At 39.5% G+C, this 26987-nt stretch overlaps 1 protein-coding gene across 2 annotated transcripts; it reads left to right on the top strand.

Moving 5' to 3' along the window:
• Nucleotides 1-4199: 4199 nt before the first annotated feature.
• MAFF (MAF bZIP transcription factor F) lies at nt 4200-26694 on the top strand. Of its 2 annotated transcripts, XM_081331266.1 has the most exons (4): nt 4218-4363; nt 4927-5741; nt 19889-19972; nt 23309-26694. In XM_081331266.1, the coding sequence occupies exons 3-4, from the start codon at nt 19937-19939 to the stop codon at nt 23720-23722; spliced, it is 450 nt and encodes a 149-aa protein (XP_081187392.1). In that variant the 5' UTR covers nt 4218-4363; nt 4927-5741; nt 19889-19936; the 3' UTR covers nt 23723-26694. The 2 variants fall into 2 exon arrangements, with proteins under 2 accessions (XP_081187391.1, XP_081187392.1); XM_081331265.1 differs by lacking the exon at nt 4927-5741 and having other exon boundaries at nt 4200-4363.
• The last annotated feature ends 293 nt before the right edge of the window (nt 26695-26987 follow it).

The following is a 26987-nucleotide window of genomic DNA, read 5'->3' as shown; positions in this document are numbered from 1 at the left end:
TCGTCTCGCTCTTCTTAGGGCGGCACGCGTCATCCTCTGGCCTCCTGCAACATCCGATGAAACTGTATCTTGATCCCCTCCAACACCATTGTCCTCTATCTGTCTATCTGCAACATCTTGAAGCTTTCCCTCGCCGTATCCCTTTACAGCTTCCAAAAATGATAGGGGGGTTGCTTTTAACACATTGCTATAAAAATCACGTGTCTGGGCCACAGTAACCAGACGATGTCTTTTACCTTCATGCGTCACCACCAGTCCAACTGGAATCTCCCATCTAAACTCAATATCACATTTCTCAAGTTCCTGCACAAGAAATGCAAAATCTTTCCTTCTCCTTAAAATCTTCGGAGGAATCTCTTTTAAAACCAAGACTTCTTGCTCAGCCACTACCAATTTAGTATCATAAGCAGCTTGAATGACTTCATCTCTAATTACTCTCTTTGTAAAATAGACCACCACATCTCTGAGTAACTTCCTCTGTCTTGCAATCCATGAATTTACACGAAAAATTTTGTCCATATTTCCCTCAATTTCAGATGCCGGCTGGCCCAATACCCCTTCCAGAGCCTCAGAAATCAGCTGCTTTAAATCTTCTTTACAATTCTCCTTTAAACCCCTGATTCTAATAGCATACTGCATCTGATGATACTGAACAAGGCTCAATTCTCCGTCCATTTTATCCCTTATATTTTCATTTTCTAATACCTTTGCTTCTAATATAGAGTTCTTTTGACTGAGATCCTTCACTTTTTCTTCCAGCTGTTGCACACATTCAGCTACAGATTCAATCATAGACAACATGTCCACCCTCATTGCTCTAAACTTCTCTTCCATCTTCTTCTCCAATTTCTCCATTTTCTCCTCCATTTTCTCCTCCAGCTTTTTCAACTTTTCATCCATCATGTCAGACATCAATTGTGAATGCTTTCCAAGAGCATCTTGTAAATCCTTAAGCGTCAATGCCGGAGGAGGTGCAGGAGGAAGCAAAGCTTGCAATGAGGTCTGTTGCACCAGGGAAGACCCCGCACTCCGAAGAACTTTAGAAGTTTTAGCCGCCATCTTCCCCCACTTTCACTTATTGCGCACTTTCACTTTAAAGCTATAAAATCCATTGAGCTAGAGAGTAAAGATAAGAGTCCACATCACCTTGACCTCCTGTACCGCTCTGCCTGCATCTTGACAATCAAAAGTATTTCCTTTTGGCAGGGGTGGTTGCTAACGCCTGGCTCTGCTCCATAAATCCCGGAGCAGGGGCGCTGCGCAGCTCGGAGCAACCCAGGCTTCGGGGGGGCTCAATCCTTCAGCCGCCCAAACTCTCAGCTCAGGCGGCCCCGGAGAGCTCAACCCCTACCTGGGCCCTCACCCCCTCCTCTTCTCCCGAGGAGGGGGCTTCAAATCCATCTAAACAGCTGATCGGCGCTGTTTACGATGGAAAAACACAGCTGCGGAGCGGGCAGCCCGAAAACGTCTGTCTTCGGCGTCGCGTCGCCACCGGAAGTCCGTGTCAAACTCAATTTCATTGAGGGCCGCATCAGCATTGCAGTTGCCCTCAAGGGGGCCGGGTTGGTGTGGCCTGGGTGGGCTTGGCCTACTGGGTGGGCGTGGCTAGAGTGTGTATGGCCTACTGGGTGGGCGTGGCCAGCTCTACATCGTTTGCATCAAGGGTGCCTATGGGGGCCTGGGCAGGAGTGGGACAGATCTGAGGGTCTCTGGCAGGAGGAGGGTCTCTGGGCCAGGGCCAAGGCAGTGGGGGCCGTTCCCTCACTGTTTCTAGCATGGCTTCGTGGGCCGCATGAAACCACTTCGCGGGCCAGATCTGGCCCCCGGGCCTTGTGTTTGACATGTCTGATCTATGCATATCCATTCAAATGTTTATATCTTTCTAATAAGAAATAAAAATGTTTCAAATCATTTTAGAGATTCTGTTTCAGACCTCAGCATTAATGTGATGAAGGAATATGGTAGTTTCTATGTGCAATGTATTTCAGAATTCACATCTTACTTTTCAGCTTTTTCTAGTTTATCTTCAAGTACATTAGGTTTCATATATCTGGTATAATTTCTTTCAGTTCACACCAGTCAGATAGAGCAAATTACTCCAGGTCACCTAGGGGTCTGGAAATTGATTTTCTTGCTTTCTTAGAACAGTGATAGTGCTTCTAGCAAATGTTAATTGAATAAAGGGAGTCCTTAACCAAGACCACAATTGGAATCAGAATTTTCATGGTTAAACAATACAATTAAGTGACTCAAGTCTGATTTTATGACCTTTTTGCCACAATTGTTAAATAACTGCAGATGTTAAGTGAATCACATGTTCATTAAGTGAATCCAACTTCCTGCATTGACTTTCCTTGTTGGAAGCTGGAAGGGAAAGTCATAAATGGTGATCACATGACCCCGGGACACTGCAACTGTTCTAAATACATGCTGGCTGCCAAACACTCAAATATTGATTAGGTGATTGTGAGGAATCCTGCAATGGTCCTAAGTGCAAAGACTGGTCATAACTTTCTTTTTCCCCCCATGCCATTGTAACTTCAAATGTTCATTAAACAAATGGTTGTAAGTCAAGGACTACCCATATAACGAAAGTAAATATAACAGATTTTCACTGAGTCTTATATACAGATAGTCCTTGACTTGTGACCATTCAACAATCATGCAATGTCACAACAGCACTAAATGAAGGGACTTATGATGGGTGCCCAGGATTACAGTGGTATATAGAGCACCTGTACTTACAACCACAGGGGAGTTTCAACACCCCCATCTGCCTATCCTCCTCCACAGGGGCTTTTCAAGAGCCCAGTCCTAGGAGGCGTACAGAGAGTACAGTAGTGTAGCAGTCCCTGGTCTGCCAAACAGAGCTTGCCTGTCCTGGCCAGGAAAAGGCCGCGGGATGGTGAGGTGTGGTACTCTCTAGCACTGGGTGAGGCCAGGGAGCCAGTGGTGCACCCCAGGCAAATGTGGAGACTGTGTGGGAGATGCTGTTTGGGATGGCAGCAGAGCTGTCCGGAGTGACACAGCTTTCCCGAGGCACAGTGTACACTCTGCAGTTTGTGTTGGAGGTGCAACTGCAAAGCCTCACAAACTGTTCGTGAGGCTTTGCAGAAAGTCCTTTGCAAGGGTGACGCTGTGCATTGCACTGTGGCTCTGATGCTGCTTTTTGCTTTTTTATTCCCCACCCCACCCCTTTGCGGGACCTGGCAAGCAACCCTAAGAACTGTGCAGTTCTGGGACTGCTTGCCATCCTGCAAGGCAGGGTTGCAAGGCAGCCAAAAGGACAGAAATGTGTGATAGAGAGATAGGCAGGTGGAGGGAGTTGGAGGGAGTCCTTTACTGAGGCTTGGGGTTGGTCCTGGGCTAATGACTGGCTAATGACTGGTTGCAATCTCTTGCATCAGGGAATGCCAGGATTGCCATCACTAGATGACGCAGTCAAATGATGTCTCATTTTATGACCACATCGCTTAGCAATGGAAATTCTGATCCCACATGTAATCATAAGTAAAGGACTACCTGTAAAAATAAATTGTGGCACTATTATGAAAATACCCATCACTGAAAGAAGTGATGGATGACCAAAAGCATTTTCTTTTTTGCCTCTCAGAGCCGGGGGGGCGGGCATCGCTCTGAAGAATCTGCTCAGAAGGGCCCAAAGGTTCTACCAATTAATTTTCTGCCCAGTAACAGCTTTGGAAGGTGCAACATTACAAATGATGAAGGCAGATGCATGAGACTACATTGTGTATGTGGCCTGAACAGGATGGTTCCAGCAAGCATCAGTCTCCTGAAGGGCTTTGGTATGCTATGTGGCAGATTCCTTGCTCTGCAGTGGATCTAGGCTAGGGCAAATTAGTGATAATGTAAATTGACACCTCCTGATATAAACAAAATGTATACAGTTTGGTAGTAGCTTAGCTTAGCATTCTTCCGCGTTTTATTTTTGCACAGAAATATCTATTTGTAGCAAAGCATTGATTCTGAAGGCTAGCTACCAATTGTAAAACATTTGGTATGGTCCCTTTAAAAATAAATGCCCAGTACCAAGATGGCAGCTTCCTTTCACCATTCTTCAGTCTGTGCCCTTCACCAAGATGGGGAGGGAGGGGAAAGAATGATGTCATTGTATGACTGTGTTTTTATGAATGAAAAGAATCCTGTGAGTGAGTAATTCCAGGAAACTCATATTACAACTCAGCAGATCGCAGCGCAGCGCCCAGCGCAGCCCTTCGCTTCGGAAAACAACTTCATTTAGGGAAATAAACAAGGCGCTTGGAAAGCTTAATTGTCAAGAAAACGCGGCCCCTCCGATTGCATAAAGAGGAAAACAGCAAACAAAAGGACGATTTGGCAGGCAGTAAGTGAATATTTCCTTTATAATCTAGTTTACAGACGTCAGGAGCGGGTGGTGGCTTGCACTATTCCAAAGTGAGGCTTTTAATGTCAGATGCGGAGAGGGGAAAGCGATGGAGAAAACTGTAGCAGTGTGGTACATTGTGGATTGTTTCCGTGTGGTGAGGAGGGGCTGTCTGGTGTTGATTTTCTTCAGAGCTAGACAGTAATAGCTGTTTCTCGGGAGATGTTTTAATTTAGCTGATGTACAGTGCGTAGCTCTGTTCTGAAGAAAGAATCCGAATTGGAGCAAAGCTTTTTTTTTTTAAGAAGCTGTGTTGTGTTGATTTGCCTTCGTTTCACAATTGCGAGGCAGCTATAAAAAGACAGGAAATCGCTTAATAAATAGTTGCTCGTTACATATTAGTCCTGTGTTTGCACGTGCTGAGGCCTCGGTCACATGTAAGAAGCCGTTTGGCACCAAAGCGAGTTCCGATGTGCGGGTGGGGTGCGGATTCCATTGGAAAATCATGTGAATTGGTGTAAATCCGCCCTTTCCTTTCCCTTCCTATCCCGCCAATAATACAGGAGTTGACAATGGTTCGGTTTTAACGATGGTGTATTGGCTTCAGAGGAACATTCAGATGAATTCGGGAGTCCCCGGCGAAATAGGCTGAACCTCCAGAATGGGGCTGAACGCCTGATGACGCAGGGAAAGTGAAGAGCAAACGAAGGGTGACTTGGGAGTTTGGGGAACCAACCGTGTAGATTTTCTGCATCGGCATTTAAAAACCTAAACAAAACTTGGCCCGAACTTGTGACTTTCGATTTTTTTTTCTATCGGAAGACACTGGGATTGCTTCCATGCATAGGGGTCCTAATTAATCCCCCACCCACCCCTATCCGATTAAACTCCTTGAAGATCATGAAGGCTTGTTGTTGTTGTTTACGCACATCTAGAGGGATGTCTTCAATTTTAATTTGGGGTTATTTCCTCGTTGGTGCACCTCATTTAGATTAATAAACAAATGCGCAATCCTACTTTGTTTTCAGTTTGGGATTAAAAAGATCTCCGGATTGTTTGGGGTTTAATTCTTTCAACAGGTTTTTTTTTAAGTCATCAGTAAATGGCAAAGTTGAAAAACAGATCAAAGAGAAAAAGCAGAAGTAGAACAGCCATCTTTTGAAAGAGTGCTTTTAAAGCAAAGTCACAAAGGACGAGTACTGTAAAGTCTTTCCCTAGTGCTAAAAGCAACCAGCATAGCAGCAGGTGGATTTCTCTGGAGAGAGTGGACAACAGATATGGAAATACTGCAGAGAAGAGCCAGGGTTATCCAAGGCTAATTGGATAACTAATGTACTGCTAATCTAAGAGACACTCAGTCAAGGACTGGCATCAACAGGTATTGTGATTTGAGTCTATAGTTACTAATTCTTGGTATACCTTTCCAATCCAGTGTCCCCCAAAATACATTGGCTATTGTCCTCTCATCCTCGGCCAGTGTGGTCACAAACATATCTAAAGGTCTGCAGGGTAGAGAATAATTTTTTTTCTTGAAAGGCTACCTATCTCTGTTAGATGTTGCATTGGAATTTCATTGAGGGCAAGCTCATAGAGTTGCATTTTATATTTAGTGATACTCAGGCTGCTCTAACCACAGTTCAGTGATTATTCAGCTACTGAATTCTTTGGATGTTTTGTTTAATAACTGCTTTTGTGTTCTGCAAAAGTTCTGGTGTGCCAATTCTCTTGAAAGCCTTATGTTTAATCTGTGGGGCAGGTGGTTTGTAGTTAACCATTAAAGAGAAAGAGAATTATGAGTACATTGCAGATGGTAAAATGAAACAAGAAAACCAAGGTAAAATGTATCTCATAAATGTTTATTTAGGAAAAGGATTTAATCTGATCTCAAAGTTGCCTTCACTTGTTAGTAAAACAAAAACTTTACAAGCCTTGTATTGTTGAGTTTTTGGTTATGTGTAACTCAGCAGCAATAAGGATTCCTTTCCATCTAGACACCAAAATAAGTACAATTTCAATTATTCTCTATCCTAGTTTAATGTAGCCTAAGAAACAAAAGGGAACTACCGTAATACTGTGCAAAGATAGTTTAGCATTAATTCTGCTTGTTCAATTATAGACTCAACAATTTCTAACCCATATATTTGTAAGCTTTCTCTTCTGTAAAAGTACATAGAAAATATTTGAAAGGGATCTTCCATTTTTTCTAACTTTTAAGGATTCTACAGTGTGTATGTGCATAGAACCACAGTTCTGAAAATGTACATTCCTCAAGATATATTGTTTTAGAGTGCTGTTAGATTTTACAGTTCCCATAATGGCACACACATTCCTTTTATAAACTACAGGTGATATTTGTTTATAGATTCTAAGGAACCCATACGGGTGATGTGCTCCATCTTTTAATTAGAAGATTAAGCCCATCTTGTGTGTCTATCTTTTTCTGAAGCTACATTAGCTTTCTCCAGGCTGGCACTCACCAGATGTATACAGTCATATTTTTTCATAATTCCCTGGTAACTATAAACAGTCTGCATTTGAGTTTACATCTGAATCGATATCTGTAGGATATCTGAAAAACTAGATCAAGAAAAAAAGCAATAGTTAAAAGTGCAGATTTCTGGCTCCCATTATCTATATAAGTAACCATCTAGTATTTAGCAACTTGCCTAGTTTCCAAAGTCAACCTGCAGTTCTGTGCAGGTAAGCAAGCAGAGGGGTGGGGGGTTGGGGGTGGGAGATTCTCAGTGACTAGCAAGAAGCAGTCTTTTTCCTGAGCAAAAGCATTTCAACCAAGGTTATTAACTTACTAACAGATATGTAGTTTCCATTTCCAGGTTCAATTCAGAGGAGGCAGCTTCTCCTTTTTTGAAACCTGTCTGGTAATGTAGGTTGCTTTTTTAGCAGGCAAGTTGAAAAATATGTAAACCTGCAATTTTTGTTAGCTTATTTTCAAGGCTGTTACCTTTGTATGAGAGACAACACTGAGGACCAGAATGTAGATTCTGAACGAGTATATCCATGCACATTTCTAGTAACAAAATAAATCTATTCTTCCTATCAAAATTATATGGCAGGCACAGAGCGAAGGAAGTTTGGGGATAATTAAGAGTTTGTGCAGAGAAGATCTTTGAGCTTTGCTTGCACCTGATATAATTGCCAGGAATGGGAATATCTTAATTTATATGCAAGTCTCTTACATCAGATTGTGTTTGGTAGACTTTGGGATTATAGCAAAACTGAGTAGTTCCTATAATTAAAGGTTTCTTTGTTTTATTTAAAGAATAAACTGGAAGTTTGTTTTGTTTTCACCAGGGAATCTGTGGAAAGAGTTTGAGTGCTGAAATGAATTAAAGCTACCTGTGGTGTGGTGTTTCATATGATCATTTCTATGTAGGATTGGATATTCAGACAGCTTTCCCAATTCTCATTCTTTGCAGTTACCTTAACCCTTCTGGTGAGAAATTTTAAAACTATAGTCTAATACTGGAGTGATTAAAGAAGGCTGTTACATAAACCTGTGAAACTCTTTTTATTGAAAGAGTGGACAAATCATGCTAAGACATGGTTCATTAGACCACATCTTACAAAATAACTGGCTGAGGTGGGAGAATACTATGTCATAACTATGATTTATAACCATAGTGGCTGGGTTTACACAATATATTAAACCAGTTCTGGAAATGAGACTTCCTTGTTATGCCTTGTAGATCCTAAAAAGCCCTCATCCCGAATCCCTTTACTATAATTAAAATTTGCAGCAACCTCAAAGATGCCATTCTGGTTAAGGGTTCCCCAAGAAGGCAGCTGTTTATGATTTGATTGTCACATGAAATCTGAAACATCTGTTAAAGAGATGAATGGGAAGGATTATAAAGAATGCCACTGTGACTATGCTTACTAGTTAAAGTTTCTTGCTGAATATTTCATGGGTGTTATCATATCAAATCCTAGGTTGGGCTTCTTGATAATTTTTGTATAGCTGCAACTCTTGTGAAGTTTTCTTTTACAATGGGAAGCATCTAATCAAAGTCATCTGGGATTAAATTTTTTGGCATGTAATGCCTGTTATGGTGAGGAAACAGTTGTGCCCGAACTGTATTTTAAGGGTCCTTGAAAGTTAGGACGCTGAGCTTGTTGATCAGATGGTTGGCAGTTTGGCGGGTCGAATCCCGAGTGCCGCGTAACAGAGTGAGCGCCTGTTACTCGTCCCAGCTTCTGCCAACCTAGCAGTTCGAAAGCACGTAAAAATGCAAGTAGAAAAATAGGGACCACTACAGTGGGAAGGTAACAGCATTCTGTGCGCCTTTGGCGTCTAGTCATGCCGGCCACATGACCACGGAGACATCCTCGGACAAGCGCTGGCTCTTCGGCTTTGAAACGGAGATGAGCACCAGCCCCTAGAGTCGGAAATGACTAGCACACATGTGTGGGGGAACCTTTACCTTTACCTTTAAAGTTAACACAAGTTACTTGTTTGCATGACTACAAATCTCTAGAATGAAGAACAGACTATATATATGTATATCATACTGACAGAACCACTTTATATTTTGCTTTCTTTATCATAATTTGATCAAGGAAGGGAAGATTTGGGTGCGGAGGGAATAAAGTGCCAATATTTGTGCTAAAAATATTTTATAGGTTAGGTGGATATTCTATATGTCATTTTTATTGACCACTCATTTGCACAGTACTGTGGTGGCTCACAAGTAAAATAATAAACATATTTTTTTAAAAAATCAAAGAAAAATCTAAAAACAAATCTGCCTTGGTGCTGAAAATGCAAACCATATACAGACAGTTGGATGCTAATAGGTTTTCTTGGGTTTTATGTTGGAAATGGCTCCATACATGCTGAAGAGTCATATTATTGAAATAATACATCAGTGTATGAATGCTAAATACACAGCTTGGACATAGGCATATTTCTTCAGGAATAAATCCCTTTGACATGGGTGGAAGAAAATTTCTGAGTTAAATTTGCTAAGTGTGCGTTTAAGGATATTCATTTCATTACAATCACAATTCTACCAAGGCAAATTTTTGTGTTAGAATTTATAGGTATTTTTTTTCCTCCTCTAAACAATTCTGCGCTGTTGACATAACTCTGGATCAAGCCTAAAATTCCTGGAGGGCATTTTATCAGGGGATACTATTCTCAATAATGACTGTTGATTATTTTTCCCTTTCAGTTTAATCAGAGTTTTAGATATTGCAATAGGTATGTTAGCTTAATTCCCATACTTCCAAGCTATGTGTATCAATAGCAGAATAGAAGCAACAACTACATATAGACTCTATACACAAGGATTTCTTACAGCGGATATTTGCGTAAAATTCGGTCCTGAAAATGGAATAATTGTTTCTTTGCCCATTTTTGTCATACTTAAGAACTGTTGAAGTATAAGGGCTATTAATTTGGAAATAGTTGAATAGATGAACTGAGGCAAAATATTAAAAGTTGTGCATGCATCATTTTGAAAATACTGAAACTGTTTGGAGACAGGTTCACTATTTACAAAACAAAGATGTATGTTTGTTTCCTTGCTGTTTCCATGTTGTCTTGGATATTGGATACCCTATATGAGAAGTTATTGAATACAGATGTGTATGCACATAGAAATGCACATCTTGGCATCAGAAAAGTTAACATACCATTTTGGGAAAAATCTGTTACTTTTGCAATAGTTCTCTACACTAGCAAAATAATAAGCTTCTTAGATGCTGGATGCCAAATCTATAAAAACTGCATACACTATGCAAACAGCTGCTATACTATATATTTATAGAAAAATGATGAATTATCCAAACTTTGATTTTCTTATACTTCTGAAACAGGAGGAGTATCGTTGCTTTACTCTCTTCCTCTGAAAATTGAATGGGCAAACTGTAAAAATCTTTCAGCATTATGCTAGAACATTCCATGAGGAACTGTGTCAGGCTCAGGGAATCATATTCAGAATACTATTTTTATTTGCGCTTTCGTTTATAGGAGTTATACAGTATATCATGACAGAGGCAAAAGTTTTTACTGTTTGATTCTTGAGCAATGGGTTGTAAGAGGTCCACTATTTCCCTTATCTAGCAAACATGTTCCATTTGCTTCATGGAATGTGGTTACACAAGTATCATGGAGACTTATTGGACATTCCCTCTGATGCAATTAGAGATGTCTGGGTCAAGTTGCTACCCTCCTCCACATATAATGGTTTGTAGCACTCTGTGAACTTCCTTTTAAAATATATTGAAAAGGGTCACAAAGGGGTAAGAATGTATTTGTACTGAAAGAAGAATTAGTTTTGCACACACACCCTTGATTGTATTTGAACTTCCCAATTTGAAAGAATTTGGTACATTATTTAATTTTATAAACATACAGAAATGTACTCTGCATCTCCATTCTGTCCTGATTCTGCACAGAAATTTCAAACATTCAGCAGAAATATATTTGGAGAATACATATTCCAACCTACTTTCTTTGCTGGAATATATAGTCATAATATTATATACCGTAGTTATTATATACAGCAGTGTGCGGCAGCAGTCAAAAAAGCCAGCGCAGTGCTAGGTTGCATTAACAGAGGGATAGAATCCAGATCACATGAAGTATTAGTACCTCTTTATAAGGCTTCAGCAAGACCACATTTAGAATACTGCATTCAGTTTTGGTCACCAAATTATAAAAAAGATGTAGAGACTGGAAAAAGTGCAGAAAAGAACAACAAATACGATTAGATGGCTGGAGGCATATGAAGAACAGTTGCAGGGTTAGGGTTATCTAGTGAAAAGGAAGGCTAGGGGCGACATGATAGCAGTTTTCCAATATTTGAGGAGCTGCCCCCCAAAAGAAAGGGTCAATCTATTTTCTGAAGCAACAGAAGGCAAGACAAGAAACAATAGATGGAATCTAATCAAGGAGAGAAGCAACCTAGAACTAAGGAAAAATTTCCTGACAGTGAGAACAATTAACCAGGGGAATGGCTTGTCTTCAGAAGTTGTGGGTACTCTTTCACTGGAGGCTTTGAAGAAGAGACTGGACAACCATTTGTCTGGAATGCTAAAGGGTCTTCTGCCTGAGCAGGACATAGGATGGAAGACCTCCATGGTTCCCTCCAAATCTGTTATTCTGTTAAAAAAAATAAAAGTTTAAAATACTGAGATAAATCTACAAGGAACTCTTCCCAACAGCAAGAATTTCGCACCCAGGAATTTTTTTTTCTGTATCTACAGTATAGAAATGGCATATGGAGCTACTGGTGCTGAGTTAAAACAAACAGGAATGACAAAGAATGAAATGAAGCTGTAGCTAGTTTTCATTGTACAGAAAATGGACAGAATGGCTATGGTGAAGATAATTCTTAGCATCTTATAATGCTTGAATATACAAGGGCCTTGCTTTGAGCTATTTAGATAATTCTCATAAGTGGCCTGCTGTTTCTAGATTAAAGATGTTACTGTACTATCAGCACTGTTTCCCCTTCCTACCCCATTCATATTTGTATTTCTTTGGAAGTTTCACAGAAGTATTCTATGTGAAAGTGTTTAAAAACCATGTGTTTAAGAACTGCAGCTTCAGAAAAGTGGCTGAACCTTAATGCTTTTTTAGTCATGATTTCACAAGGTCAGGCTTTATGATTTGTTAAACCCTGTTTTCTGATTTATTAGGTTCTAGCTGATTATGATTTCTTCAGCATTGTTTAAGCAACCAATGGCCTAGTCCAGGGGTCTTCAAACTTGGCCCTTTTATGACTTGTGGACTTCAACTCCCAGAATTCCTTAGCCAGCATGCCTGGCTGAGGAATTCTGGGAGTTGAAGTCCACAAGTCATAAAAGGGCCAAGTTTGAAGACCCCTGGCCTAGTCTAAACCATGAACTAGTTCCAGTCTTACTAAGGCAACTAAAAAGTAAAGAGGCTTAGGCAAACATTGGATTGGGATAGTGCCACTATCAGGAATTGGATGGTTTCACATTTCTTTAGGTTGACACTTAAAGAGAGTGGCATTCTATTGTGCCATCTTCCAGAAATAATGCACTACAAGCAGCATAATTTCCAGCTGGTGGGTTTATAGTGTAAGTCTCAACTTCTTGATTCTCAGTTTGTTAGCTCTCTGGGGGATAGTTGTTCTCAATGCATATTTAGTTTTGCCTTTTCCTTTTTTGGTGATGAGACTGTCTCACAATTAAGAAGTATTTATTTCCTAGGTTTTTTGAATTAGTATTGAGAAAACATCATTACTTCATATTGATTACACACTGAAATTTATCTTTACAATGATGGGTTATAGCAAGCATCTTACCCTGGACTAGCTGACTTTACTTCAAGAGACTCTTCACCCGAGAGGATGTGGTGCAACTTTGCTTTGAGGATAAGCAGAGGATGAAAGCTGATGACCTTCAAAAATGCTGTCAGTATTACAGTCCAATGTGTGCTTTGCATCACTTGCTATTCTAGACTGTACAAATCTAGGAATCTCTTCAGTGTCATTCATGCAATTTTTAAGTAATCCATGTTTCTATAGCAACCCCCTTCCTCTTCAATTTCTTTACCTGACCTATTATTATTTCTTATAACCTGTCTTATCAGTTCTGCAAGGTTTTTGGACAACAAAGTTTGTATACCTGCCTGAATACTTCACAGCCTGGATTCCACTTCCCATAACGACAAAAGGCATAATAGAGATGGTAACACGTTTCTATTTCTGCTCATTTACAATGAGTTTTTTTCTCCTTCGTTGACCAAGAGGCTTTAGAAACAAAGAAATAGCCCATCCTATGCTGATGGTATGAGAAGGCTGAGAAATTATATATGTATATAAAATTAAACTGGTTCAAGACTAAATGTAAAAAACCTTATCCCTTGGTTGTGGTTAACTAAGTGTGAAAAATTAGTAAATTCATCTGTAAGACATTTGAGTCCATGGGAAAGAAAACAATAAATTATTTGGGCTAGATTTAAAAATAGGTCTTCTGCAAGGTCTTGCTTAATTAACTGTTAATTTAATTGTTAATTAAACCACGCTTTTCTAGAGATGAAAAAGGGTGATTATACTATAAGGCATGTTTCTAATGAGGTTAGTTATTTGTTTCTATCATAATCTATCATCCCTATTATTGTTTTGCAAGCAGGGGAATTTATAAGATATTTTAAAAATTGAAGGCATAATATTCAGTTAAGTCACTTGTATTTCAACCAAGGTAGTTTTATTAAAGATATGAGAGCATTATTTGCTCTGCAGTCATAAGCTCTTTCTCTGAAGGAGGGGGCCAAAGGAATATTCATGATTACCAGTGGGGCAACCATATAAATCTATTACAGTAACTAAACGTCATGCCATAATAAATATCAGCCTTTAAGATTGCTGAAGGATTGTTGTTTTTATATAATGTGTTGTTCTTGTTGTTGTTAGCTGCGAAGTCGTGTCCGACCCATCGCGACCCCATAGACAACGTTCCTCCAGGCCTTCCTGTCCTCTACCATCTTCTGGAGTCCATTTAAGCTCACGCCTACTGCTTCAGTGACTCCATCCAGCCACCTCATTCTTTGTCGTCCCCTTCTTCTGTTGCCCTCAATCTTTCCCAGCATTAGGCTCTTCTCCAGTGAGTCCTTCCTTCTCATTAGGTGGCCAAAGTATTTGAGTTTTAGCTTCAGGATCTGGCCTTCTAAAGAGCAGTCAGGGTTGATCTCCTCTAGGACTGACTGGTTTGATCGCCTTGCAGTCCAAGGGACTCGCAGGAGTCTTCTCCAGCACCATAGTTCAAAGGCCTCAATTCTTTGGCGCTCATCTTATATTATGGTCCAACTTTCACAGCCATACATTGCAACTGGGAAGACCATAGCCTTGACTATACGCACTTTTGTTGACAGGGTGATGTCTCTGCTTTTTAGTGTGCTGTCTAGATTTGCCATGGCTTTCCTCCCGAGGAGCAAGCGTCTTTTAATTTCTTGGCTACAGTCCCCATCTGCAGTGATCTTGGAGACCAGGAAAATAAAATGTCACTACCTCCATTTCTTCCCCATCTATTTGCCAGGAATTGAGAGGGCTGGATGCCATGATCTTGGTTTTCTTAACGTTAAGTTTCAACCCAACTTTTGCATTCTCCTTCTTCACCCGCAACAAGAGGCTCTTTAGTTCTTATTCACTTTCTGCCATTAGAGTGGTATCATCTGCATATCTTAGGTTGTTGATATTTCTCCCGGCAATCTTAATTCCAACTTTTGATTCATCTAGCCCTGCCTTTCTCATGATGTGCTCTGCATATAAGTTAAATAGGCAGGGTGAGAGTATACAGCCTTGCCGGACTCCTTTCCCAATTTTGAACCAATCAGTGGTTCCGTGTCCAGTTCTCACTGTTGCTTCTTGGCCCACATATAGGTTTCTCAAGAGACAAATAAGATGGTCTGGTATGCCCATCTCTTTAAGAACTTGCCACAGTTTGTTATGATCCACACAATCAAAGGCTTTAGCATAGTCAATGAAGCAGAAGTAGATGTTTCTCTGGAACTCTCTAGCTTTCTCCATGATCCAGCGTATGTTGGCAATTTGATCTCTAGTTCCTCTGCCTCTTTGAAATCCTGCCTGTACTTCTGGTAATTCTCAATCCTCATACTGCTGGAATCTAGTTTGTAGGATTTTAAGCATAACTTTACTAGCATGTGAAATGAGTGCAATGGTGTGATAGTTTGAACATTCTTTGGCACTGCCTTTCTTTGGAATTGGAATGTAAACTGACCTTTTCCAATCCTGTGGCCAGTGTTGAGTTTTCCAAATTTGCTGGCAAATTGAGTGTAGCACTTTTACTGCATCGTCTTTTAAGATTTTGAATAGCTCAGCTGGAATACTGTCACTTCCACTAGCTTTGTTGTTGCTCAGCTTTTCTAAGGCCCACTTCACTTTACATTCTAGGATGTCTGGCTCGAGGTCAGTGACCACCTTATTGTGGCTATCAGGGACGTTAAGCTCGTTCTTGTATAGTTCTTCTGTGTAATTTTGCTACCTCTTGTACAATGTTGCGAACCTCCATCCATAGTTCTTCAGGCACTCTGTCTATCAAATCTAATTCCTTAAATCTATTTGTCACCTCTACTGTAAATTCAACAGGGATATGATTTAATTCATACCTCAGTGGCCTAGTGCTTTTCCCTACTTTCTTCAGTTTAAGCCTAAATTTTGCAATGAGAAGCTCATGGTCTGAGCCACAGTCAGCTCCTGGTCTTGTTTTTACTGACTGTATAGAGCTCCATCTTTGGCTGCAGAGCATATAGTCAATCTGATTTCTGTGTTGACCGTCTGGTGATGTCCATGTGTAGAGCCATCTCTTGGGTTGTTGGAAAAGAGTGTTTGCTATGACCATCGTATTCTCTTGACAAAATTCTATCAGCCTGTGCCCTGCTTTATTTTATACTCCAAGGCCAAACTTGCCTGTTATTCCGGTTATCTTTTGGCTTCCTACTTTAGCATTCCAATCCCCCATGATGATAAGGACATCATTTTTTGGTGTTAGTTCTATAAGGTGCTGTAGGGCTTCATAGAACTGGTCAATTTCATCCTCTTCAGCACCGGTGGTTGGCGCATAGACTTGGACTACTGTGATATCGAATGGTTTGCCTTGGATTCGAACTGAGATCATTCTGTCATTTGGGGGATTGTATCCCAGTATTGCTTTTCCTACTCTTTTATTGACTATGAAGGCTACTCCATTTCTTCTGAGGGATTCTTGCCCGCAGTAATATACCTGATGGTCATCTGAATTAAATTCACCCATTCTTGTCCATTTTAGTTCACTGATTCCTAAGATGTTGATGTTCAGTCTTGTCATCTCTTGTTTGTCCATGTCCAGCTTGCCTTGATTCATGGATCTTACATTCCAGGTCCCTATGGAGAAAAAATCTTTACAGCATTGGACTTTCCTTTCACCACCAGATACATCCACAGCTGAGTGTCCTTTTGGCTTTGGCCCAGTCACTTCATTCTTTCTGGCGCTACTAGTACTAGCCCTCTGCTCTTCCCCAGTAGCATATTGGACGCCTTCTGACCTGAGGGGCTCATCTTCCAGCGTCATATCGTTTTGCCTTTTGGTACTGTCCATACGGTTTTCATGGCGAAGATACTGGAGTGGGTTGCCATTTTCTTCTCCAGTGGATCACGTTTTGTCAGAACTCTCTGCTATGACCTGTCCGTCTTGGGTGGCCCTGCATGGCATAGCTCATAGCTTCATTGAATTACGCAAGCCTCTTCGCCACAACAAGGCAGTAATCCATGAAGGGGTTTCTATATAATAGTACTGCCAATTTCAAGAAGAAAAATTAAGCTTCCCAATGGGAGAAGTGTATGAATGGATCTCAGCAATAACTATTTAAGGTTGTAGCCAAATGACTAACGGCACTTAAAATTTAATTTTGACCAGAGGGTGAAATAAAAAAAATTACTACTTAAATTCTGAATGTTTTTGAATGAAAGGACAACTTTCCTTGATGTGCTCATATTCTCAGGGGATATATTCCCTGGCCATCGCTCATGTTGTGAACCATGAACTCTATGCTTTACTCCAGGGGTCTTCAAACTTGGCCCTTTTTTGACTTGTGGACTTCAACTCCCAGAATTCCTTAGCCAGGCACGCTGGCTGAGGAATTCTGGGAGTTGAAGTCCACAAGTCATAAAAGGGCCACATTACTCTGTAATTGTAATGACCTAATTCTGCAGATGATTGAAAAATATACATATGATCTTATGCTTCAAATGTTATCCCTGGATTCCAGAAAGCCTGTGAGGTGAAGTGAGAAGTCTAGAAATCCTGACTTCAGAGATTGAAGTTAAGATACCAAGTGTTTGTACTTAATGAGAGATTAAAAAAACAAACAAGCCTGAATCTCCCTTAAACATTTTCAGTGTTACCTAAGGCTGCTCTTATTTATTCTGTGCTTTTCCATTTACACTCACATCCCCAAATCCTGGACTGAGAATAAATCACATCAATATCTGAAAGCAAATGTTAAAACATTTTTAGTGATAATAGGATTTTCATTATTGTGAAGGAATTGAGATTCTGGAGGGGTAGATAAAAGTTCAAAATATTTATCTGTTTGGATTTGTTTTAGTTATTTAAAATATTATATAGCTATCCATCTTATAACCACCTCTGGACAGCTCCCACTCAAAGCTTCCTAAAAGAGTTAAATAGATGAAAATTAACAAAGGAGTAGAGATATCTGACCACTCCCATGAATCTGAAAGAATTTCCTGCTCACATCTCGCCACATCATAATACTTAAAAATAATAAAATAATTTAAGGCACATTTAACCTCATTTCAAATCTTAGAAGAATTAGGCTGAACAACAGGTGTTTCAAAGTCATCAAGAACTCACCGGATATATCAGCTTCGTCTGATCTTTACATAATAATATGCTGGGCTTTACATTTGGGTAGCTTCCCATATATGAATAGTTTATGGAACCTGAAATGTAGACTTCTGCCCATTAGATTACATTTCCCATATAGCATAGATGTGAGCTTTAATCCTACAGTTCTGGATTGGGAACTTCTAAGAACATTGACGGTACTAGAAACACTTTCTTGACATCATACTATTATAAAGTCATTTGTGCTATCCATATTCTTAAGAGTTCAGTGACATGGAGGGCGTAATCCTTAACACATGCCTATACATTTGGACAAATTTAGTGAAGATGAATATATGATGCCACTAGGTACCAATACATACATGATGAAACTAAGTAATTAGGGCAGTGCTTCTCAAGACTGTGGAGTTCTGGGAGTAGTAGTCCACAGATCTTAAAAGTTGCTAAGATTAAGAAGCTCTATATTAGGAGAAAGGAATCTCCTTGCTGTCTGCCATTGCTGAATTACAATTCCTAGGGACCTCATGGGCAGTTCTGAGGAATGCTGAAAACTGCAACCCAGGAACATCTATAGAACAACAAATTCTCAACCCTTGAAGCTGAAGTGGAATAGTAATTTAGTAAAGCGTAAAATACTTAGTCTGAGCTTCAAGCTTTCAAGAATAAAATGCAATGTTGTGACTGCTAGTTGCCGCAATCTCTATATAGCACAGTTGTATCGGAGGTCAGTTTTCCAAAGAAGAATGACAAAGAGTCAAATGTCAGCAAGATGTCCCCTTCATTGATGAAATCTCAGAAAAATGCCAGGATCATTGAAGAAAATAAGAGAAAGGATGGTAGGAAAGGATGGAAAGTTCTACATATTTGTCCCCAATTTTATACACTACTTCTACTTAAGCTGCATTGGAAGGTGTCCATCTAAACAGCAATGTATCTGTAGTTTGTTGCTGGACCATCCTGGGACACAGCTTCTCTGGTATAACCTTTTAACATGCATCGGATGGTGTGTCATATGTTGAATTCCAGGACTTAATTAAAAGACTATTATTTGAGATGGTCTGCTGTCCTCACAGTACTGATGCGCAAAGTGAAAAGAGCAACTAGATCCAGCCACCAGGTATTTTCAGGGTGCCAGGTCTGAGGGGCGGGGGAAAGAAAGAAAGAAAAGGATTAATATAACTATGGGCCATAATCTTCCAAGATATCAGATGCTGCCATTGGCCTTACTATATAAGAATCCTTTTTGCCAGTGTAGAAATATGGGCTTCCCCCAGAGAGAGAAATTGAGGATAATCCCAATTTTTGAGGAGAACAGCTGATCCACAGATTGTATAGATGTATCTGACTGCAGACACAGCTCTCTAATGCAGTGTTTTTCAAACACTGTTCTAATGCATAATTCTTAGTAGTGACGGTTTACATGCATCTGCCCTTTGGGATGTAGGGGTTTGACTTATTCGTCTCTCTTAGTTTGGTTTTTCCCCCCAGTGGACTGAAGTTCTTGTGCTGCCAAAGACCAAAATGTATTGCTCTTATTCCCTCCCTCGTGTCTCCTTTCAGGCCCTGCTATTTCAGAGACACACCCGTCAGCTGGCTCTCCACTGTTCAGTTTCCTTCTTCTCAGGAAATGTTTGCCCTTCTGTGTTTCCGGCAACTGCAGAGCATGTCCTTTATAGAGTCACTATACAGTGGAGGAGAGGATGTACTGGAGATACCTCATATTTTGCTTGGGTGGCTAGGTAGGCTGTTTCGTGCAAAAACTTTCATTTCGGGCTTAAAATTTTGGGAGATGACATTCACATACCTTTAAAGTTGTCAAGTTTGAAAAAAACACTGCTTTGGAGGAAATTAAAAGCATTTACAGAATATTTATTTTTTAAAAAAAAATCCACAAAATCGTTTAGATACTGGCTCAGCACTTTGGGGGTCTCAGTTCCTCTTGCTGAAGTAAGGAATTGTGACTCCAGGATTTATTTATTTTTTTTTAAAAAAAGCCAGCATCCTGTATCCTTCTACTAGGCAGGATGGACTGTAGGAAAATGAGACTGGAAGATGTGGACAGATGAAAAGGAATGGAAAAACACAACCCGTGGACAAGCGTTAAATAACAACAGTTTTGAAAAATGAATAGCAATCTATTCCATTCTCTCTCTCTCTCTCTCTCAGTTCAATTACAGGCTGTTTCTGGGGGGACTATCAGGAGCGCACAAGAAAATGTCATCTGACAGCTTGTCAACCAAAGCCCTAAAGGTAAGGACCTAGCACACGGGTGTCTAACTTGCCATGTCATGTGACATGTTGCGACGTATCAGAACTTTTTTTTGCATTGCTGGAGCTGGGATGGGCGCGGCCTCCACATGATACAACACCTAGCAGTTTTGAAAAACACATTTCTCTCTAATTTATTGCCAAGCTGGAGGGTTTCCTAGGGATTTCATATCTTTTCTATAAAACTCTGGCATTCTGCTATAAGAGACTGATCATCATGACTTAAATCAATAATTATTATCTGGCATTAAAAAAAACAATATCCAGAGTTCTCACTGGAAGAAAAGTGAACCTTACAGATTCTACAGAATTTCTGCACAATTTATGTACATCTACGTTCCCCTGATATTCTTTGGAATTATTCTAGCCCCCCCCCTTTCACTTTCTCTCTTCTTTGTGCCCTTACTTCCTTGTTCTCTGTTCCCTCCATTTCACCATTTTTTTTCCTTCCTGCTTGTGTTGTTATTGACTTTCTCCTTTGCCCCTCCCCCTCTTTTCAGAAATGGTGAACATGTGTGTGGAAATTGGTATGGAATTAAATTATTTTCAATAGTTGATGTAGGACTTCTTTTTAAAGAATAGCCAGTCTGTAATCCACACAGTTACTGAAGCACGCATGGACGCATATTTGCAAATGGTTCTAGCAGCATTGAGCCAAAAGGGGAAGGATGTTCTGTGTCTTTCCTAATGTAATTTTCCTCTCTGAAAATTATTGCACTGATGTGGCTTTGTTAATGTGAACCATAAATTCTTGCCATATATATGCATACACAAACACATTTTGGCAACCGGACCCCTTTTAATTTTCTCAGAAATATTTGAAGAAGAGCGCTTGCTTCTCCATGTATTTTCCCTGCTTGTATCCAAGAAAAGAAACAGCAAAACCTGAAAGTATTGCTCCCCATTCTTAAGATTGTCACATTGTTTGTTTAAACACAAACCTGGAGGACAGAAGCAACCCATTATTGTGTGCAGGTAAAGTAAGGACTGGTGCAGGTGTTCCCTGCAGAGAAGTCACATAAATTGTCAAGATGCATTTCTTTTATATGAAAGAAATGCATCTCTTCATTGCCAGTCTCTAGCAGTAAGATTTTTAAAACAAAAATCCAGGGAAGTAATGTTGGGAACTGTATTTAGCCACTTAGCTGTTCTAGAAGAGGAAACCAAGCACATTAATTTAGAACAGATTTTGTATGAAACAGTCAGGGGTAGGTATGCTCACCCCAAGGTTTTTTAGGGAGCCAATAATTATTGTCCAGAAGCTGGTGAATTTTGTTAAAAGACCTGTAACTAAGCAGGTATTAGGATAATATCATAATGATTATATCCAGTTATAACTTTGTTTCTAGCAATGCTTGATCTGCAAGAGAATGCTGTGCTATGGTTTACATGTCTTTGTTTTCCTGACACTCAGTGCTTTTTTTGTAAAAGAAAAAGGTGCCGGAACTCACACATGTCATACAACCCACCTTGCCTAGCCTACAAGGTTCCATCCAAAAAAGGTGCCGGAACTCCGTTCTTAGCGTTCTATGAGAAAAAAAGCCCTGCCGACACTATTAGAAATTGCTTACTGATTAAACTAAATAGTTTCAAGGAATATGTGGTCTAAGTGTGGAAACTCAGACTAGGTTGGATTGCTTAGCTAAGTGGTCACTTCGTTCTAATTATTTAATGCCCCCAAACAGCTTGAATAGGAATAGGTATTCTTGCTGTGTTCCCATAAGCTGGAAAAGTCAGGACAATAAAGTGTTGATTCACTAACGTTTGCTTAGAAACACCTCAAAGCAGAGAAATTGCGAATTCTGTTCATAAGAAGTGTTTGGAAATTGATCTGGAATGCAGCCAGTAGCATCTGAAGTGCAGCAGGAAAATATCACATGTGTCTTACACCAATATTGAGCAATGCTTAGTCAGTGTTATACGATAATCTTGATGTTCTCAAAAGCTAACGTCTCATATATATAGCTATTTCCTCCACTGAATTATAGAGTTTGGAAACAGATTTTTTTTCTTCTGTTTCTACATAGTCTGCATAGGATTGCATTGTAAATGACCTGTGATCCCATACATAAAGAATTGTATCAAACTAATTTTAAGATTTGCATTCTGGATCCTGCTTTTTGAGTGCTCTCTGAATCAGTTTTGTCTGATTAATCTCAGAAATGGAGTATCTTCTGTGATGATATCTGGATTGTGGCACTTCTTTCCCAAAGAGCTACTTGAGACCCAATGCTAAATATATTCAGGTTGCTCTTCTAGAATTTTTCCTCTGAATCCAAATAACATTCCATTTTTCAAAAATGCTTTATAAAACAAAAAAAATGAAATTGATATAGAAAGCAATTTCTGTATGCTAATCGATGAAGTGGATCAAGGGGTTAATACAGTGAAGTTATGGGGGAATTACTTATGAGAAATACAAATTTTTATATTTTTGCTGCTGTGAAATAATAGCAATAATAAAAACAGAAAATCAAAGAAGTCTTTAAAGAAACAAAGGGACTAAACTAGTCATACTTTGGTCCTGCTTATTTAGTTGATGGGTAACTTTTATTGATTCAGTTGACACTGATTTAAGTACACAACCCCCTCTACTGAGAAGTAAATTCCATTGAGTTCATTGGCAGCTAGTCCTGACTAAATGGTTTAAAGATCTTACTCAAGTCTTCAAATATCAAATACTTATAATAAATTCTTAATTTTTATTATGAGGAATTTATAATATAATTATTACGATATAAGGGGAAAAACCCTAACTCAAAGAAGCTGAAGCCACCAGCCTGATGATGATGGATGGGATTCCGTCGAAACGTTGCTCTTACACCTTCAATTTACATGGGAAAAAACCCAAATGACCAAAGATATATATATATATATATATATATATATATATATATATATATATATATATATATATATATATATATATATATATATATATATATATATATATATATATATATATATATATATATATATATATATATATATATATATATATATATATATATATATATATATATATATATATCGAAAGCACGTAAAAAATGCAAGTAGAAAAATAGGGACCACTACGGTGGGAAGGTAACAGCGTTCCGTGCGCCTTTGGCGTCTAGTCATGCCGGCCACTATATATATATATACTATATATATATAAAAAACAATGCTAACATACTACTGCTACAAAATGTTCCCATTTGTTTGTTTTTAATTCTTCTAGGCTCTCCTTTCTCTTTCCAGTTGTTGTTGGGGGTTTTTCTGGATTCTCCCTATACTTGTACATCTGATTCTCAACTATTTGATCCTTTTCTTAAACAGATCAAACGGGAGATGGGTGAGAACACACCACATCTTTCAGATGAGGAGCTTATGGGACTGTCAGTGCGGGAACTTAACCACCATCTGAGAGGCCTGTCCAAGGAGGAGGTAGCAAGATTGAAGCAACGTCGGCGCACTCTAAAGAATCGTGGCTATGCGGCCAGCTGCCGAGTGAAGCGGGTGTGTCAAAAGGAGGAGCTGCAGAAGCAAAAGACAGAGTTAGAAAGGGAAGTTGATAAGCTAGCGCGGGAGAACGCTGCCATGCGCCTTGAGCTGGACGCCCTGCGTGGCAAGTATGAAGCGCTGCAGGGCTTTGCCCGCACAGTCACTGCTCATGGCACTGCTGCAAAGGTGGCAACTGCCAGCGTTATCACGATTGTCAAATCTGGTTCCAACCAGGCCACCTACTCCTAGTGCTTACAAGCCAAGCCATGAACTAAGTCCTATTGCCATGCCTCTGCACAGCTCTTACCTAAAGCGGCTGTAGCTGCACTGGCTCTTTCCTTCTCCCACTTTTGTTCTACCCACTGGAGGAGGCACAATTGACTTGAAGACCAAATGGCTAGATGTTGAACTTTGTCCTTAGTCCTTGCCTTCATTGGAAGATTGTGGGAAAGTGGTGTCCAACTTGTGTAATTTTAGCTGTCAGTTATTTGTGAATTGGATTACAATGGCCAGTTATTCCTATTTTTCTTTTCCATTTTATATTTGTTTTCTTCTCTGCTGCTTCATACCTTATGACTGATTAAATGTAAAACAGATAGATTTGAAGATGAGATCTTTACCTTAGTTGGAAATGCTGCTTCAGAGAAGTTTTGACAGCAATTATAGAGAAAGGCAGATAGTTTCTATCTGATTGGAAAGAAAGATACTAAGACTAAAGCCTTAAAAGAAGGTCTAAAACCTAGTGATTATAATAATCCAGATGTTATCAGAGGATATCAATTTCCCAGTTTCTTGGTGCACTGTTCAGACATAAGTCTAGGTATTCATGTATAACTCTGTCTGCTTTTTGTTGTAAACCATAGTTCCCAGTTACCTACTGTTTAATTCAGAGTCTTTTGATCGTTTCATCATGAAATTGTTGTTTTACAAGAATCAGTCTGAGCCTCTGATGAGTAGACATTTAAAAATGATTTTAAAAAAAGTATTATTGTTTGGTGACTGCAATGGTGGTGGAAAAACAGATCACAAAAGGGACATGTCAAGAAAAGAATTAGTTGTTGCTAACCCATCCTAGGAAGAAATAAAGGAATTATGCACATTGCAGTGACCGGAGAGACAATCTCTCTGCAACTGTGTGTGGATGCAATTGTGCTCCAAATACTCTTGATTGTAAAAAATGCTCTTCTGCTGAGGTTTTATGGACAAAATAGAAGCAGCTTTCTAAAGAGGGAGAGAGAGAGGGAGAGGGAAAGAGAGAGACAAGGAAATGGGAAAAGTAAAGAGGGAGTGTGTTAAATGAGGCAAGAGTAGCGTGGATAAAGCAAGTGAGACTGATGGATAGTGAAGGGGCAACAGAATTGCAAGTGAACTTCTAGAGAAGATACTGAGTTCTAAAACAATTAGTTTCGTGAGGGGTACTAATAGCAACAAACAAAAATGTAATGAAGAGAGCCTTTTGTATTTTCTTTCTGTTTTTGCATTGGCAAAAGACTAGAAATAGAAACTCAGGAAAGAAATATACCTAACTATTACAGAGATTAAGACATTTTATGTTCAAGGGAACCAAGCTATACAGAAGGTTGGCCCATCCCAAGAAGCAGTACAGGCTATTTGCCTGGAGTGTGGGGTTCTGAGGGGTTCAGAATCAGTCCTAATCATAGAGATGGGGTATAACCAGCAGGTCTCTTTCAGTTTCTTCTTTCTCCCCAAAAACAACTTGAGAGAGGGCCAATCACTTACACAGAACAAGGAAAAGAGGCTTCAGTTGGAAACACCATTGGTGAGGAATATAGTTCCTCTGTGTTGTTTTATGGCCTAATTTTTGCTCTATTCAGTCGTGTAAAATGCAAGATACATTTCTACTGAGGAAAGTGTGGTAGATGAAATTCAAAATACTTCTTTATATCTGAAGGATGCATTTTCACAAGAGCAGCAAAATAACTTGAACCATAGCCAAAAATAATTTTTGTCATGAAAGTAAAACCTAGTTTAATCTAAGCTAGAACAATGGCAGAGTCAAGTTCTCCTAGATGCCACTGTATTTGTCTCTTGTTCTTTTAAGATAATATTCTCATATGCACTTAGTAGGATTTACTGTAAAAGCCACACTGTTCAATTTTTTAAAAAATGTTTACAATTACAATCTTGCCCCTTTCACTGTAGCAGCTTTTATACCGTCCAGTGGTTCTCCAGATGCATTCTGCCATGTTGGCTGGAAATGCTGTGAATTGCAGAGAACACAAAGTTGGAGAAAACTGATACCATTCAAAAGGCTAACTTAGTAAAGACGCAAACTTAAACAGTGTACTGTTTCCCTTTCCTTGCCATGCTTTCATGCATCCCATATGCCATTTAAACCAAGCTGCCTGCATGTACACACAGAATATTAGTAACACTGGACTTGTAGAATCAACTATTGATATACTGCGCATTTGTATGCCTTTCTGGCCAAGCAGTTTTAGCCCATTGCCTTCTCATTTTAAAGGGGGTATGAAATCTTATGCCAAGCATGGACAATATGAGAATAGCACATCTGTACCAAGAGACACTGGCAGCTCCATTGCTTAAGAAACTGGGAAGTTTATACACCTGGGAGACATGGTGGATACAGTAATTTTGTAGAAAGCATGGAGAAGGGTTAGATTAGAAGACTAAGGAAAGTACCTTTTTTCCATTAAATGTACATTGCTAACATAAGAACCAGTGAGTATTTGTGGGTAATCATTTCCAGGCATGTGCCAGTGACTTATTTATGTGGCAAATATGATCCATTTTTTTTAAAAAAAGACATATGGATGGGTTTACCCATCCTGCAGCTTGATGTGACTTCTACCCCTAACACGGAATCAGCTTCCAAACCAGTGTTGTCGATCCTTCCCCTCCAGCCTTTTGATCCTTAATGGGGATTTGCTCTTTAACGTTTCTACCCTTGTCGCCCTATTTTTCCTTGTTCCTACCCTGTGATTTATTTATTGCACGAATATAAGTTATTTTCACATTCTTTATGCCGTTCTGCCTTGTGGCACGGCCGGGATGTTGGTACAGAGCTGTACTTTATATTTTATATATGCAAATCACATTTTATCTTCTATAGAGCAAGAAAAAAAAAGTACTTATTTATTTTCTGACTTACAGTAAGTGTCCTGCCAGACTCCTCTGTATTTTGTAGAATTTACAAATAAAGCCAGATTTTTTTCCCGAAATGGAGAAACTGAAAATAAGTGATATGTGCTCTTTTCTTGTGAAAATGAAAGAGATTGTGCTGAAGATCTAGGAATCAGTTCTGGGAATTTCATTGAAAATGAATAATTATACAGCGTTAATTTTATGTCTGTTGATCATTTGCAGACATAGTAGGGAATCTGCCCTGCACTTTCAGCACTTGTCAACACCGGGTGAAGTTGGGAGGACAGGAAGCCACTACTGGGAGTATTTTCCACCTTTTAAGGATGATGGGTATATATCTTATTTATGTGCATCACAAAGTGCTATTGTGATTTGGCAAATCACAAAA

This window comes from Vipera berus (assembly GCF_964194415.1).
Source record: "Vipera berus genome assembly, chromosome: 6".
Lineage (NCBI taxonomy): Eukaryota > Metazoa > Chordata > Lepidosauria > Squamata > Viperidae > Vipera > Vipera berus.
The sequence above is the reverse complement of the archived record's forward strand: the minus strand, read 5'-3'. Positions and strand labels throughout refer to the sequence as shown.